Genomic DNA, 13,090 nt, shown 5'->3' on the forward strand with positions numbered 1-13,090 from the left:
CACCGTTGGTCCCTCAAATATACTAAAAGCCCCACACCTATACAAGAAGTGGAAATGACATTGTAGGAGTATAAAATCTCACCTCTTCTGCTAGTCGTTTTCCAGCTCCATCGACCCCGCCAAATGTTTTAGTGAAAGTATTGGAAGAACTTGTTGTACATGTTCAAGGAATGAAGAGTAAATTAAACAAAAAACATTATGTGTGATCCACGCAGGACATAAAAGAGCATTGAGTAGAATAACACATATCAACTAAAAGACTAGTAAGAGAAAAACGAGTTCTGGTCTTAGACGAAGAGACATGGAAAAATTCCGAAATTTTGTATCTATCGTCTCTTGCTACTAAAGATGAAATAAGAGTTTGAAGTATTTTCTATTCAGTGTCAACTCATGCATTCAAAGCTAAGTTACCATTCCATTCGCAAATACTCTTCCTGATAAGTATATTCCAACTACTGCACAACACAACTAACAGAGGATAACAAAGCTGAAACCAGATGAGCATACCATAAATCAAGAATCTTCTGCCAAGGCGCCTTTTCATCTCAGCTTCTACGTAGAGCCAGTCACTGGGACTGCAAGCAGTAACAATGTCTCAGTAAATTTGGAGTCTATCGATTTATAAAATCCGGAAACCATGTAACAGAAATGGTATACAAAAATTTCAAAGTTTCTATCCCAGAACCATGAACTTGGTAGACATTATACCTGGCCAAAATACCGTGAACAAGAACAAGAAGATGATCAGGTTCAATTTTGTCATCATTGTCGCCTTTGGATAGCGAAAAATTACGTTGAGCTGTGGCACTCATTGCTTGAACCCTGAGTCCCTGTGGTTGGTTCCAGCTTCTGCTTAACCCTGCTTGTGAAAACAGAGAAAATCAAACAAATGAACATCAAATACGAAAAGCAGAACAGAACCCATTCTTTGACCAAATAAAATCATACTATCACACCATTTCAACTTGGCTTTTTCACAATCGTCGACCATCTCAAATTGATATATATATAGATCCTAAAACTACATCTTTGAATCGAGAAATTCCAACTCTCTAAAAAATTATAAAAAATCCAAATTACCGAAATCGAAATTCAAAATATCAAAGTAACCACATGAGCACGAGGTGGAGGATGACGACGGACCAATTCCGAGAGAGAAAAGAAAGAGAGACGGAGAGAAAACAAATGACGATAAAACTTCGATTTCTCCGGTTCACCCTACTCAAACGAGACAAACAAATCACAAGCGGCCACATGTTATGAAGGACCGAGCAATATACGTCCCATTTGTAGATACGTTTCTTTGGTAATTCATTGATTTAGATTTAAATTTGACATTTTAATTATGAAGGACGGACAAATAATACGCCGCTGCACATGCTCTGACATTATACACATTCATTGGGTAGTGTTCTTGGCAGCGTTTCTTTTAGGGAACTGTTTCTTGGAACATTTTCTTATACACATTCATTGACAATCTTCTTCCGCTTGTCTCGAATCATCAATATATTCACGTAAAGAAGCAGATGAACATTTTATTATATACAGTATGTACTCTAATTTGCATACATTAAAAATATGAAGAGTTCTTTAAATTGTGTTTGTAAGAGAGTTTCTCTCTGTGACAAATATTTGCTCATGCATCTAATAATTGTATTCGGTATTGCGTTAAGCATATTAGCTTCTTAATTTGTTGCTAAACCTAATTAAATAATAATATGGTTCAAAAACCTGTGTAAAAAAAAACCTCAAAACCTACTCAAGAGTCAAGAGAACAAAGGAACCCAATAAAAAGTCTTGCAATTTCGTGACGGCCCATAAAGCCCAACAAATGTGTTGTCTTCTTCTAGTTTAAGCGTGCGCTCCGCGGGAACCCATAACCCTAAAAGTTAAAGTTAAAGTTAAATGGAGAGGAGATCGAGGTTGATCAATGGTGAACTGAACTCGTCTTTACCGTTAGTTCCGTCAATGTCATCCCCAGAAACGAAGAGGAAGAGTAAGAGGAAGAAGAAGACAACGCCGCCTACGAATACGCCAAAGAAGAAGAAGAGGACGAAGCAGTCAACGCCGGAATCGGCCCTAATCCCTTCACTTCCCGATGATTTGGCATTGAGCATCGTCGCACGCGTCTCAAGATTGTACTATCCGATTCTATCCCTCGTCTCCAAGAGCTTTCGATCTCTCGTAGCTTCACCGGACCTTTACAAGGCCAGGTCACTCTTGGGCACCACCGAGAGTTGTCTCTATGCGTGCTTCAACTGCTTGTCTGGTTTTCGTTGGTTCACCCTCTGCCGGAAACCTGATCATCATCAAACCCTAACCAACAATGAGGAGGAGGAGGAGGAGAAGAAGAAGACATCAACAACAACAACAACAACAACAAGTGGGTATGCTTTGGCTTCAATCCCAATCCCCAATACCCCTTATTCGGAATTTGCGAGTATGGTGGCGGTTGGTTCTGAAATCTACAACATTGGCGCAGAACAACCCGGGAAATCCCCCTCCTCTAGCGTCTTTATTCTGGATTGCCAGTCTCACACGTGGCGCACGGCTCCAAGCTTGCCGGTGGAGCTGTATACTGTCTCTGTTGGCGTCATCGATGGAAAGATTTATGCCACAGGATTATGCGATGATGACGATCCCAATAATAATTTGAAGTTGAAGAATTCACTCTCGCTTTTCGACCCAAAAACACAAGCTTGGGATCCTCAGCCCCTCCCCTGCCGTCAGACAGTCGGTACGTTTTCCCGCCACAGCGCATCTATTGACGGAAAGTTACATGTGGTGGCTCATAAAATGATGGCTGTTTACGATGTCAAGGAATCTAAATGGGACGTACTCTCTAATCGATCAATGTATTATGGCATGGTTCCTAATTCTTATTGCCAGATAGATAATGTTGTCTACTCGGCTTCTCCGGAATCATTCAGATGGTATGACATCCAGGCAGGAAGGTGGAGAGTTTTGCAGGGTTTGGTTGGACTACCCACGTTTCGTCGTGATTCTGTTTTTAGATTGGCTAATTTTGGTGGAAAGCTAGCTGTTATGTGGTGGCAGACGATCTCTCTTTATACCGGTAAGAAGAAGATTTGCTGTGCGGAGATTGCGCTTGAAAGGCGCAGCAGCAGCGCAACTTGTGAAATTTGGGGGAAAGTTGAGTGGTTTGATCATGTGCTTACCCTTACAGCACATGCATTTGATGAATTCATCAGTGTTATTGCTGCTACCGTTTGATGGATGGATGTGTCGCAAGGCTTCAACTGTTGTTCTTTTTGGTTATTTGGAATGTGAGTGTTCTTTTTTAAGTGTATGTGATAGACCTTCCAATCCCATATACATATGGGAGAAGAAAAGAAGAGAACAAATTAAGGAAACCTGGGAGATGGAATTGAGTCAGTGAGGAGTCACGTGGGGGTAAGGAGGCTCACCTGTAACTAAGTATTATTGAGCTTTGATTTGTACTTGTTTAGTTTTATTTACATCAGTTCGTTTTCGGTGTTGTTCTGGTTCGTAGTTTTAAAATTATTATCACTTTCTGTTGTACCCTCATTTAAAAGAGAGTTTTGGGTATTGCTTCAGAGAAATACAAACATATAGGCAAAAGAAAAGGAAAAAAAAACGTGGTAATTGACTTATGATGGTCACAAACCACAAAAAGAAGTAAAGAACTTACTGTGATGAATCGATCTATAAAATATTGGAAAAAAGAAACCCATGAATGAAACAATTCAAGTTAGAAACCATACAAAGATTGTATGGCCTCTGAGGTATATCATTCTTCAACCCAATTCTATTATACAACAGTTGAAGTATTGGGGGAAAACAGATTGAATATCGCACATCACAATGAAGAAAGAATGAGAGAATCCAATTCCAAGTTGAAGTAAGGCATACAAGTGTTACCTTCGCAATCCACCATCAGTATTAGACATTATGTGCTTCGAATTCTAGAGTCATGAGAGTGATTTTGTTTGTTTGAAAGGGATGAATCTGTTTCACACTTGCGTGCTCCTAAGAAGACATCGCCATTTTTGTGACCGAGGGACTTTTTCTAGAAGCATTTGCAAGCCCACGTTGCTTCCTGACATTCCATACATGTATCTGCATATTTGCATCGGAATAGAGATTAGAGACGAGCGTAAGTTTCAGAAGCAGCTACCTAAAATTCAACAGTGATTTCTAACTATCAAGTGAAACAGTGTCCCTGTTTTTGGAATATTAAAAGACTAGATTATAATGCAAGCGAGCAACGGTTTGATTTAATCAGCCACCTCCTCTTTGTGATAAAATCTTCCATAGTTTGTTACAGGTTACTTACTTGCTTCGACGAGCCTTTCTTTTCCAGGAAACAAAATATGTGATCCACTGCATAATCAAAAGATCAAGTAGTTAGAGAGTGAGACCAGTAGAAAACAAGACACAGTTTTCCAGTCAGAATGTTTTGTGATCATATAGAAACATGACAACAACCTTAAAGACCGGCGTGAAAGGCCCAGCAATAGATGCTTTACGTAGAGGCAATCTCCGTTGAGGGACAACTTCCTTTGACAAATGCTGAGCAATTTCTTTCAACAGTACCATTTGAGCTTTTTCAGTCCTCATAGAGACAAGTGCCTGTTTCATTGATTCCCTGTCAGCCTCCAGTGCTTGAAGCCTCATGTATAGTTTCGTTATATCAGGATCACCAAGATCTGTGTGTTCTCTCGAGAAAACCACATTGCTATCACAAGTGCCATCCTCAAGCTTCTGTTCAGTTACACCGCCACTATAAGACACACTGCTGTGATGGACAGAGTCAATGGTATAAACTCTATCACTCATGTCATCTCCTATCTCCGACGAGTCATCTTTAGTATTATTATTATTCTCTGCATATTCCACTTTCTCAGAGCTGTAGCTTTCGTACCATGGGGAATCAACAAAAACATCAGGTCTTAGTTCTTTAGATGCTCCCACCAAGTGTGAACTTGAACCAGTGGGAGAAATCCTCCTAACATGTCTTTGATGCCTAGGACTCTCACCAACCATAACCTTCTCCGAAACATCCCTCCCTCTCGCTCCCGAAAAATCACCATTCAACGGAATAAAGCTGGGATTAGTCTCCATCTGACTTAGTCTACGATCCAAAGTCTTCAAATGTTCTCGGCCATGAGGAGAATCAGCTGGTGGGTAGTTTTCATCATCTGCAACATAGATATCAGCCTCCAGAGGATCTTCTTGGTTCTCGTTTATATTGCACTTCAGAGGAGGGTAGTCATAAGTAGGGTAGTCAAACTCAGAACTAACGTCGATCACGCTGCTCGGGTAACGAGTAAGCAAGCTCTTGTCACCATCAGCTTCTGCCTCGGAGAGCCCGTAACTCATCAACCTATGCTTATAAGCCTGAATCTCAAATTTAAGAGACTGAATAATCTGATCCCTCTGATAGACCACATCTTCCAGTGCAGCAATCTCAGCGTTTTCGTAATTCACTCTGCCGTTAACGGTACGCTCAAGCTGTGTGCATTCCAACTGTAGAGCAGCTTTCTCAGTCGTTAACTTCTGAATCATACCCATAGCTCCATCTGCAGCTGAAGATGAAGCGTTACGCTCTTTCTCGAGCTCATCGTACAAATGCTGAATCGTCTCCTGTTGGTTGGTAACGGTCTCGCGTAGTAATTCACATTCGTTCTCGATATGGACTCTGGGGTTAGAGAACATGTCAAGGTCGTCTAGCTCCGGTACAGAGAAACGTTTATGATCCTTGACTAATTCGTCGTCGTTTCTTCTCTTGATAGATCGAATCCATGAACCTTGTGATGAACAATCGCAGTCACAATCACAACATTTGATCGGAGGAGGAGACTCCATTCTCTCCAATTCACAGAGATATTTCCAATTAAAATCGCACTAAAGCCCTAAATCGATAAACATGAAGCTGAAGCCAATTCTGCAGAGAAACCACAACAACAACAAAAAAAAAACTCAATTCTCGGAATCACAATCGGAAGAAAAGAAGAAAGAAGATCGGAAAACCTTACCCCTTGGCGACTCAGAAATCGGAGAAGGAAAAAATAATCGAGAAGCTTAGATTGAGAATTTTGGCTCCCTTTCCACGAAACAAACAAAATTCACAAGGGAGGGAGGGAGGGAGGAGATAACCAAAATCAATATCTCTGCGCGCTTTTTCCTTCTCCGTTTTTTTTTTTTTAATCGCTTAAACGAAAAAGGAAAAAAAAATAAAAAAGGGATTCGTAATTATCAAATTTGTTTGATTTTTTATTTATTTGCTATAATAAAAGGGGAAGAAGGCGTTTGATGGAGTGTCTTCTCTGTCTCTTAGACTCTCTCTCTCTCTCTCTCTGGTTGTCAGAGAGACTATTTTTGGTTTAAACGAGGGAGACGATGCCCTGAATGAACCAACGTTCAGGATTGGGTTATTGGCTTTAGTATCAACGGTTCGGATTTGTTTTGACTCTGAGAACTAGTCACAAAAAAAACCTACGAAAAACAACAATACATGGCGGCATGATCTCTCTCCTTAATATTTTATACTTTACTGGATACTTTTTGACGATGTGAATGTTTTGAAGGCCCAATACAAACAAGTAAAAAATTGGTTTGGTTAATTTGTTTTTTCTTAACTTATTTGGTTATTTTTTGTATCTTTTACATTATGGTTGATTTGTTGCAACTTGCAAGTGTACAAAAAGGATTTGTGTAGTTTCAAATCGACTTTATTTATTTGAATAATTTATAAGATTTTTGTTTTTTTTTTATTATGCTCATATTATTGATAATTAGAATCTCATTATCTTACTAAGCTTACAAGTTAGATCACAATAAATGATTTGCATTAATAAGTTAAAAAGCATAAGAAGATTTATTAACATATATTTTATATCTGTTTCAAAGTAAAATGTTGTTTAATATTATTTTTAAGATAAAATTCTTAATTTACTTCAACTATGATAATACAAACCATTTTGAGCTATTATTAAGAAAAGGCTTTTTAAATTAGCCTTTAATATTTTTGTTTTGTTTTTTGTGTGTATTTTATTTTATGTTAAAAAATGTCAAAAATATCAAAATGCCAAAAAATGTGTATTTTCAATATTTCTCCAATTTCCTTATAGTTAAAGGACAAGGTAGTCAATATTGGGATTCTGTATAACCTTTTGTCGAAAAGGAAAAAAAATTAGCTCCGGTCGGAGAGAGAGTCATCATCATCATCATCATCGTCACTCACTCGCTCGCAGAGGGTAGGTAAGACTCGTTAATGTTTCTCCGGTCTCTCAATTTCTCTATCTGCTAACAAAAGATTTTGTATTCTAGGGTTTGTTTGTTTATTCCTCGTCGCTAATTTACTGGGTTAGTCTTTTGCTTCGATCTTAATTCACTTTCATAAAATTGTGCTAGTGTTACTCCGATTCATACGGAGAGTCCAATTTCTGAAATTGGGTTTAATTCACTACAAAACTGTCCTTCTTTTTGCTTCGATTCTTCGAAAATGGGGTTTAACACAGTGATGGGTTTTACACAAAATTGGGTTTCTTCTTATTGTGATTTGTGTCTTTCGAAGCATACTTCTCTTATTCTCTATGCGCTCTTCCTTGTGATTTGTGATAGCAAATGTGTCCTTCTGTGATTGAAACTTGGTTTGCCTTTTAGCTCAATGTTGTTTGATAATCTCCAGGTCTGATGATGGCAAGGCTAAGGCCGAGACAGTTGGAACCGAGCAAGACTGGTCCTTTCAAGTTTTGTTTTGATGGAGAAGAAGAAGAAGACGGTTGGGTCTTTGTCAAAAAGCAGAGAATCATCATTGTGTTGCCTTCTCTTCCTCCACCTGTAGATTTCACTTTGGATAAACCTGCAGTTACTTTTCAGTTAGAAGCTGAGTTAAGAGACAGCGTTGAGGATGCGCAAGAGAGTACTTGTGATCACACTGTGGTGCCTGAAGACTGTACTTTCGACAAGCCTGAAACTTCGGTGTCACAAGCTGAGTTAAGAGACGTTATTGCAGATATGCACGAAACTAGTCCTGCTCACACTCTGGTACCTGCTCTTCCTTTACCTGAACAATTCATTCTGCAGAAGCCTGAAGCTTCTAATTCACAAGTTGAGTTTAGGGACTGTGTTGCGGAGATCCACAAAATTACTCCTCTTCACACGGTGCTGCCTTCTTCTCTTCCGGTAACTGAACGCTTCACGTTACAGAAGCCTGCTACTTCTCAGTCACAAGTTGAGAAAAGAGATGTTATTGCGGATACGCAGAAAACTACTACGCCTCTTCAAACAGTGATGTCTTCTCTTCCATTACCTGAACATTTCGTTTTGCAGAAGCCTGCAACTTCTCAATCACAAGTGGATACACAAGAAACTGCTCTTGTTCACACAATACTTCCTTCTCTTCCTATACCTGAACAGTGCTCTTTGCAGAAGAAGCCTGCAACTTCTAAATCACAAGCTGAGTTAAGAACGGAGACACGCAGAGCTACTCTCGTTCACGCAGTGATGCCTTCTCTTCCCGTTCCTGAACCTGCAACATCTCAGTCACAAGCTGAGTTAAGAGCAGAGACGCGCAAAGCTACTCTTGTCCACACAGTGGTGCCTTCCCTTCCTGTAATTGAACATTGCACTTTGCAGAAGTCTGCGGCTTCGCAGCCACAAACTGAGCTGAGAGACCTGGTTGCAGTTACTCACGAAACTACTCATGCTCACGCCGTGGAACCTGAGACCTGTCCTGATTTCACTTCAGTAGACAAACCAGAGATAGTTACTGGTCGCAATGCCACAACCAGGAAAGGTTCAGCTCCAAGGATCTCACTGCAAGATTGTAGTAAGAATCGGGATAGAAGAATGGAGATTCACAAGAGCCGTGCGGGCCACAAGCCCATAAGGTTTCCTAGAGTGATGTGCAGCTCAGTAGTAATGGATAATGAGAAGCTGAGAGTGTTGAATCTGGAGAAGAAGGTTGAGAAAGCAGGCGGATTGAACCAATGGGTTGGATCAATAGGATTGGGAAGAGAGTTTGAGAGGATGTTGAGAGGACAGAGGATGAATAAGTTTCAGATGGCGAATTTGACAATGGAGAAGCTTAAGAAGATGGGTGCTTTAGCCGTTGGGCCAAGAAGAAAGCTTATACATGCGATTTGTTGTGTCTATCACCCACATTGTCTCCGTGCGTCCTTTAACTGAGAACAATCTAGTAAAGTTTAGCCATTAATTTGGGGGCAATAAAACTTATTAGATACGTTGACTGATGTTCAATTATTATCTGTTTGGTAATTGATAAGTCTTTTTGGACCATAGACAGAGGAAGGTAAAACAAGTCTCTTACCTCTTGTTGATGGTGGGATTCGAACCCTGGTCCTGTTCATGCTTCTCTCTAAAGCTTTCCAAGGTCAGCCAAGTAAAGTTACGTAACACCTGGTTGAAGTTCAATTTAACGATATAGGTGTTTATTGTAAGGTTCATCTTCGTCTTCCTCGTGTTCTCACAAAAGATTCTGTTACAACCTAGTCACTTTTTGTAGTGAAGTGTAGAATCCGGTTTGACCGGTATAGACTATAATTTACACGGTTTACACATAACCGGATACATATAGTCTTATACCATTTGCTTGCTTAGACACAAGGTGGTAACACACTCAGCCCTGGTTATCCGAAGCCTAGATGTAATTAAAGCTTACGAATACGAAGCCTAGATGATTATTTTTTCTTGTTTAAATCCAATTAAAGCTTAAGACGTAGCTAAGATTTATTAATGAGTCAAAAATCAAAGCCTAGATGATTATCAAAAAGGTCAAATGATGTGGGTAAAATTGGAGAAATACTGACGTGTTTTCACGTGGTGAATGCGACATGTCACTGTTTGATGTGATAATGTATATCGCGCCTATTTGTTTTGTGACAATTGAGGAGAGAACTTGTTCTATTTCTATTTTCTAGTATGAGCGTTTGCACATGCAATATCATGATGCGATATAGTTATAGTTTACAAGATCCATTAACTATAAAATACTACAATAAATTACAAGAATCTTTTACCATATACAAGTATTATTCTACTATTAAGTTCTTCACAAAACGCGTACGCAAATTTATTTATAGCTGACTTCTGACATTTATTAGTTGTTAAGTATAACTTGAGAGTTGTTTAAGAGGAGTACCTATCTTAAGTTATTCTCAAATTAATTAATCATATAATTAATACTAATTTAAGTAAAGCAATTCTAAAAGTATTTTTGCAAAATCATTCCTTTAGTAGAGAATCCAAAAAAGGTTGCTCAATTTTTTAAATAATATTCTTTCTGTTTCAAAATATAGGATGTTTTAAGTAAAGCACGCATATTAAGAACTTTTTACTTTTAACAAGTTCAACCAATCAGAAACAATACTGCATAATATAAAATACTAACTAATCTAAACGTTGCATAGAAACTTGAAAACATCTTTTATTATGAAACAAAAATCTTCTCTAAAACATCTTATATTTTGAAACGGAGGGAGTGATTTTTTAATTTGTGTTTAGTAATTATCAAACTTTAATAATCTAAAATGAAAAAACAATTATTAAACTTTTTATATTACATAATCTTAAACATATTTTACAAACTTTGGAATATTAAACATATTATACAAAATTCAAAATAGTTCACATATTTTACAAAATTTGAAATATTAAACATAATAAACAAAATTCAGAATAAGATTTATTGTGCGGTTTTCCCAAATTTTTGCCAGATATGCTCAATCAAGTCTTTTTCCAAACGATCATGCATTTGTGTATCATGAACGTCATTTCGAATGCCCATCATATTATTTATAGTTGTTGGCATATCTGTAGAATACGATAAATCGACATGAGAAGTTCCACTTCCTTCTCCGTGATAGAACTCCGATGGATAGTAGAAATTGTATTCATGTCGTTCGTCTTCCACTATCATGTTATGCAAGATGATACATGCTCTTATTATTTTTCCTATTTTTCCTTTATCCCAAAAAAGTGCGGGATTTTTCACGATTGCAAATTGAGCTTCCAAGGCTCCAAATGCACGCTCTACATCTTTACGACATGCTTCTTGATTTTGAGCAAAGAGTTTTGCTTTTCGGCCACGTGGAAGTGTAATGGATTGGATGAAAGTTGCCCATTTCGGATAGATACCGTCAGTGAGGTAGTACGCCATATTGTATTGACGTCCATTGACAACATATGTAACTCTCGGAGCTCGGCCCTCTAGGATATCATCAAACACCGGTGAGCGGTCCAAAACATTGATATCATTTAACGTACCTGGTGGTCCAAAAAATGCGTGCCAAATCCATAAATCTTGTGATGCCACAGCCTCTAGTACGATTGTCGGTTTTCAAGATCCACGCGAATATTGTCCTTTCCATGCAGTGGGACAATTCTTCCACTCCCAATGCATACAATCTATGCTCCCTACCATTCCGGGGAAACCGCGATGTTCTCCAATATTCATCAATCGTTGGAGGTCTTCCGCTGTAGGTCTTCTGAGATACTCGTCTCCAAACAGATTTATAACTCCCTCAACAAAATGTAGAAGGCATTTGTGGGCGGTTGTTTCAGCGAGTCGTAAATATTCATCCACCGCATCTGCCGAACATCCGTACGCCATGATACGAATAGCTGACGTACATTTTTGAAGTGCAGAAAGGCCGAGCCTTCCAGTAGCATCTCGCCTTTGTCTGAAGTATGGGACTCCATTCTCAATAGCATTAACAATACGAATAAACAATGGTTTGTTCATTCTAAAGCGACGGGGGAACATAGCTTGAGTGTAAGTCAGATTATCACTAAAATAATCATTCCATAGCTGAGCGTGACCTTCTTCGCGGTCTCTATTAATATGGACTCTTCGGATAATTGGAGCTGATGGTACATCTGGGTGAGTGTAGTTGTATTGGATATCCTCCACTATACTATCAACTTCATCCTCTACAATATCATCAACTTCTTGATCGGAACTCCAATTAGACATCTTTTGACAATTTGGGTTTAGTAGAAGGCTTATGGGAAGTTTAATTTATTTGGTATAGGAGGAGAAGTGAAGATAGGAGGAAAGAGAGTAAATTTTGCAAATGTTGTTGCAAATGAAGAAGAAAAAGTTGTCTCAACGGGTGTAAATACAACCCTTACAAACATCAAAGCCGTGACTGTCCTTGCAAAACAAATAGAACCGTGAATGTCCTTGCCAAACAAATACAACCCTTACAAACACCAAAAGCCATACTATCCTTACAAACATCAAAAGTCATACACTCCTTACAAACATCAAAAGCCATTTAGACATAGCCCTTCACATCAAACATGTTTCCCAAATCCGTGACATGTTCCACAACAAGACAACTTCTTCTCTTCACGTGACTGTCCACAACTACATTTGATGACCCAAAACCTGAAACAAAAGAATACAAGTAGAGTTAAGCACAACAAAACTTATTAAACACAAAACATACTAACATGAGAGACATAAAATGGTGACAACATGAGAAAGACACACAAGAGTTAAACATAACAAATGAAGAGAATTGAAACCTAAATGTTTGTCAACATTTGATCTACTAGTTTGTCTCTAAGTAGCACTTCAACAGGTGTTAGTTCACTCTTGTTAAGCAGGCTGTCTAGCAATCTCATTTGATGTTTAAAGTCAATACTAAATTCAAATTCAATCATGTTTCTCAATAAACCACTGTAATTATGCTTTTTATTCAAAATCGAAACAAATTTCATATTCACAAGCGAAAGAAAAACAATCGGGTTTCCAAAATATTTTAAAACACTTGAGCAAAAAAAGAAAACAGCACACAGCAAAACATCCCAAATCATACCTTTTAACACAATTATTTATAAAAAAACATCAAACTAGAACAAGAACTCACAGTTTTATCAAAACAGAACAAGAACAGTTAATATGTAAACCGAACTAGAACAAGAACTCATAGTTAGAACAAGAACAAGAACAATCTATAACATAAAGATTAACAAAACAGAACAAGAACAACAAAACCAACTCATTCATCCCAATCACAACTCAGACAAAACCTAACAACAACATATGAGAGTTATAGGACCATACCTTATCAAT

At 38.3% G+C, this 13,090-nt stretch overlaps 2 protein-coding genes and 1 pseudogene across 5 annotated transcripts; 2 read left to right on the plus strand and 1 right to left on the minus strand.

The window, feature by feature from the left end:
• Window positions 1–1,874: 1,874 nt before the first annotated feature.
• On the plus strand, window positions 1,875–3,573 carry LOC104767460 (F-box/kelch-repeat protein At5g51250 pseudogene; annotated as a pseudogene). The gene has a single exon (XR_015591437.1). The product of XR_015591437.1 is annotated as an F-box/kelch-repeat protein At5g51250 pseudogene (transcript).
• Window positions 3,574–3,669: 96 nt separating this feature from the next.
• On the minus strand, window positions 3,670–6,537 carry LOC104764943 (myosin-binding protein 7). Its single transcript, XM_010488551.3, has 4 exons — window positions 6,021–6,537; window positions 4,471–5,929; window positions 4,319–4,365; window positions 3,670–4,101 (listed from the first exon to the last, which is right to left on the minus strand). Exons 2-4 carry the CDS (start codon window positions 5,848–5,850, stop codon window positions 3,996–3,998), a joined length of 1,533 nt encoding a protein of 510 aa, XP_010486853.2. The 5' UTR covers window positions 5,851–5,929; window positions 6,021–6,537; the 3' UTR covers window positions 3,670–3,995.
• A 557-nt stretch (window positions 6,538–7,094) lies between these two features.
• LOC104764944 (uncharacterized) lies at window positions 7,095–9,288 on the plus strand. Of its 3 annotated transcripts, none has more exons than XM_010488552.3 (2): window positions 7,095–7,245; window positions 7,676–9,288. In XM_010488552.3, the coding sequence occupies exon 2, from the start codon at window positions 7,681–7,683 to the stop codon at window positions 9,175–9,177; it is 1,497 nt and encodes a 498-aa protein (XP_010486854.1). In that variant the 5' UTR covers window positions 7,095–7,245; window positions 7,676–7,680; the 3' UTR covers window positions 9,178–9,288. The 3 variants fall into 3 exon arrangements, with proteins under 3 accessions (XP_010486854.1, XP_010486855.1, XP_010486856.1); XM_010488553.3 differs by having other exon boundaries at window positions 7,118–7,241; XM_010488554.3 differs by having other exon boundaries at window positions 7,180–7,350.
• Window positions 9,289–13,090: the final 3,802 nt, after the last annotated feature.

The sequence above is a fragment of the Camelina sativa genome, chromosome 19 (assembly GCF_030686135.1).
Source record: "Camelina sativa cultivar CO46 ecotype springtype chromosome 19, ASM3068613v1".
Taxonomy (NCBI): Eukaryota; Viridiplantae; Streptophyta; class Magnoliopsida; order Brassicales; family Brassicaceae; genus Camelina; species Camelina sativa.

Bases quoted from the DNA above. Each gene is read 5' to 3' on its own strand.
- LOC104764943 (XM_010488551.3), bottom strand. From the start codon at position 5,850: ATGGAGTCTCCTCCTCCGATCAAATGTTGTGATTGTGACTGCGATTGT. The intron at 4,366-4,470 runs GTTGTTGTCATG...TTGATTATGCAG, and splicing joins CTTTCACGCCGGTCTTTAAG to TGGATCACATATTTTGTTTC. The intron at 4,102-4,318 runs GTAAGTAACCTG...GCAAATATGCAG, and splicing joins AGAAAGGCTCGTCGAAGCAA to ATACATGTATGGAATGTCAG.
- LOC104764944 (XM_010488552.3), top strand. From the start codon at position 7,681: ATGATGGCAAGGCTAAGGCCGAGACAGTTGGAACCGAGCAAGACTGGT.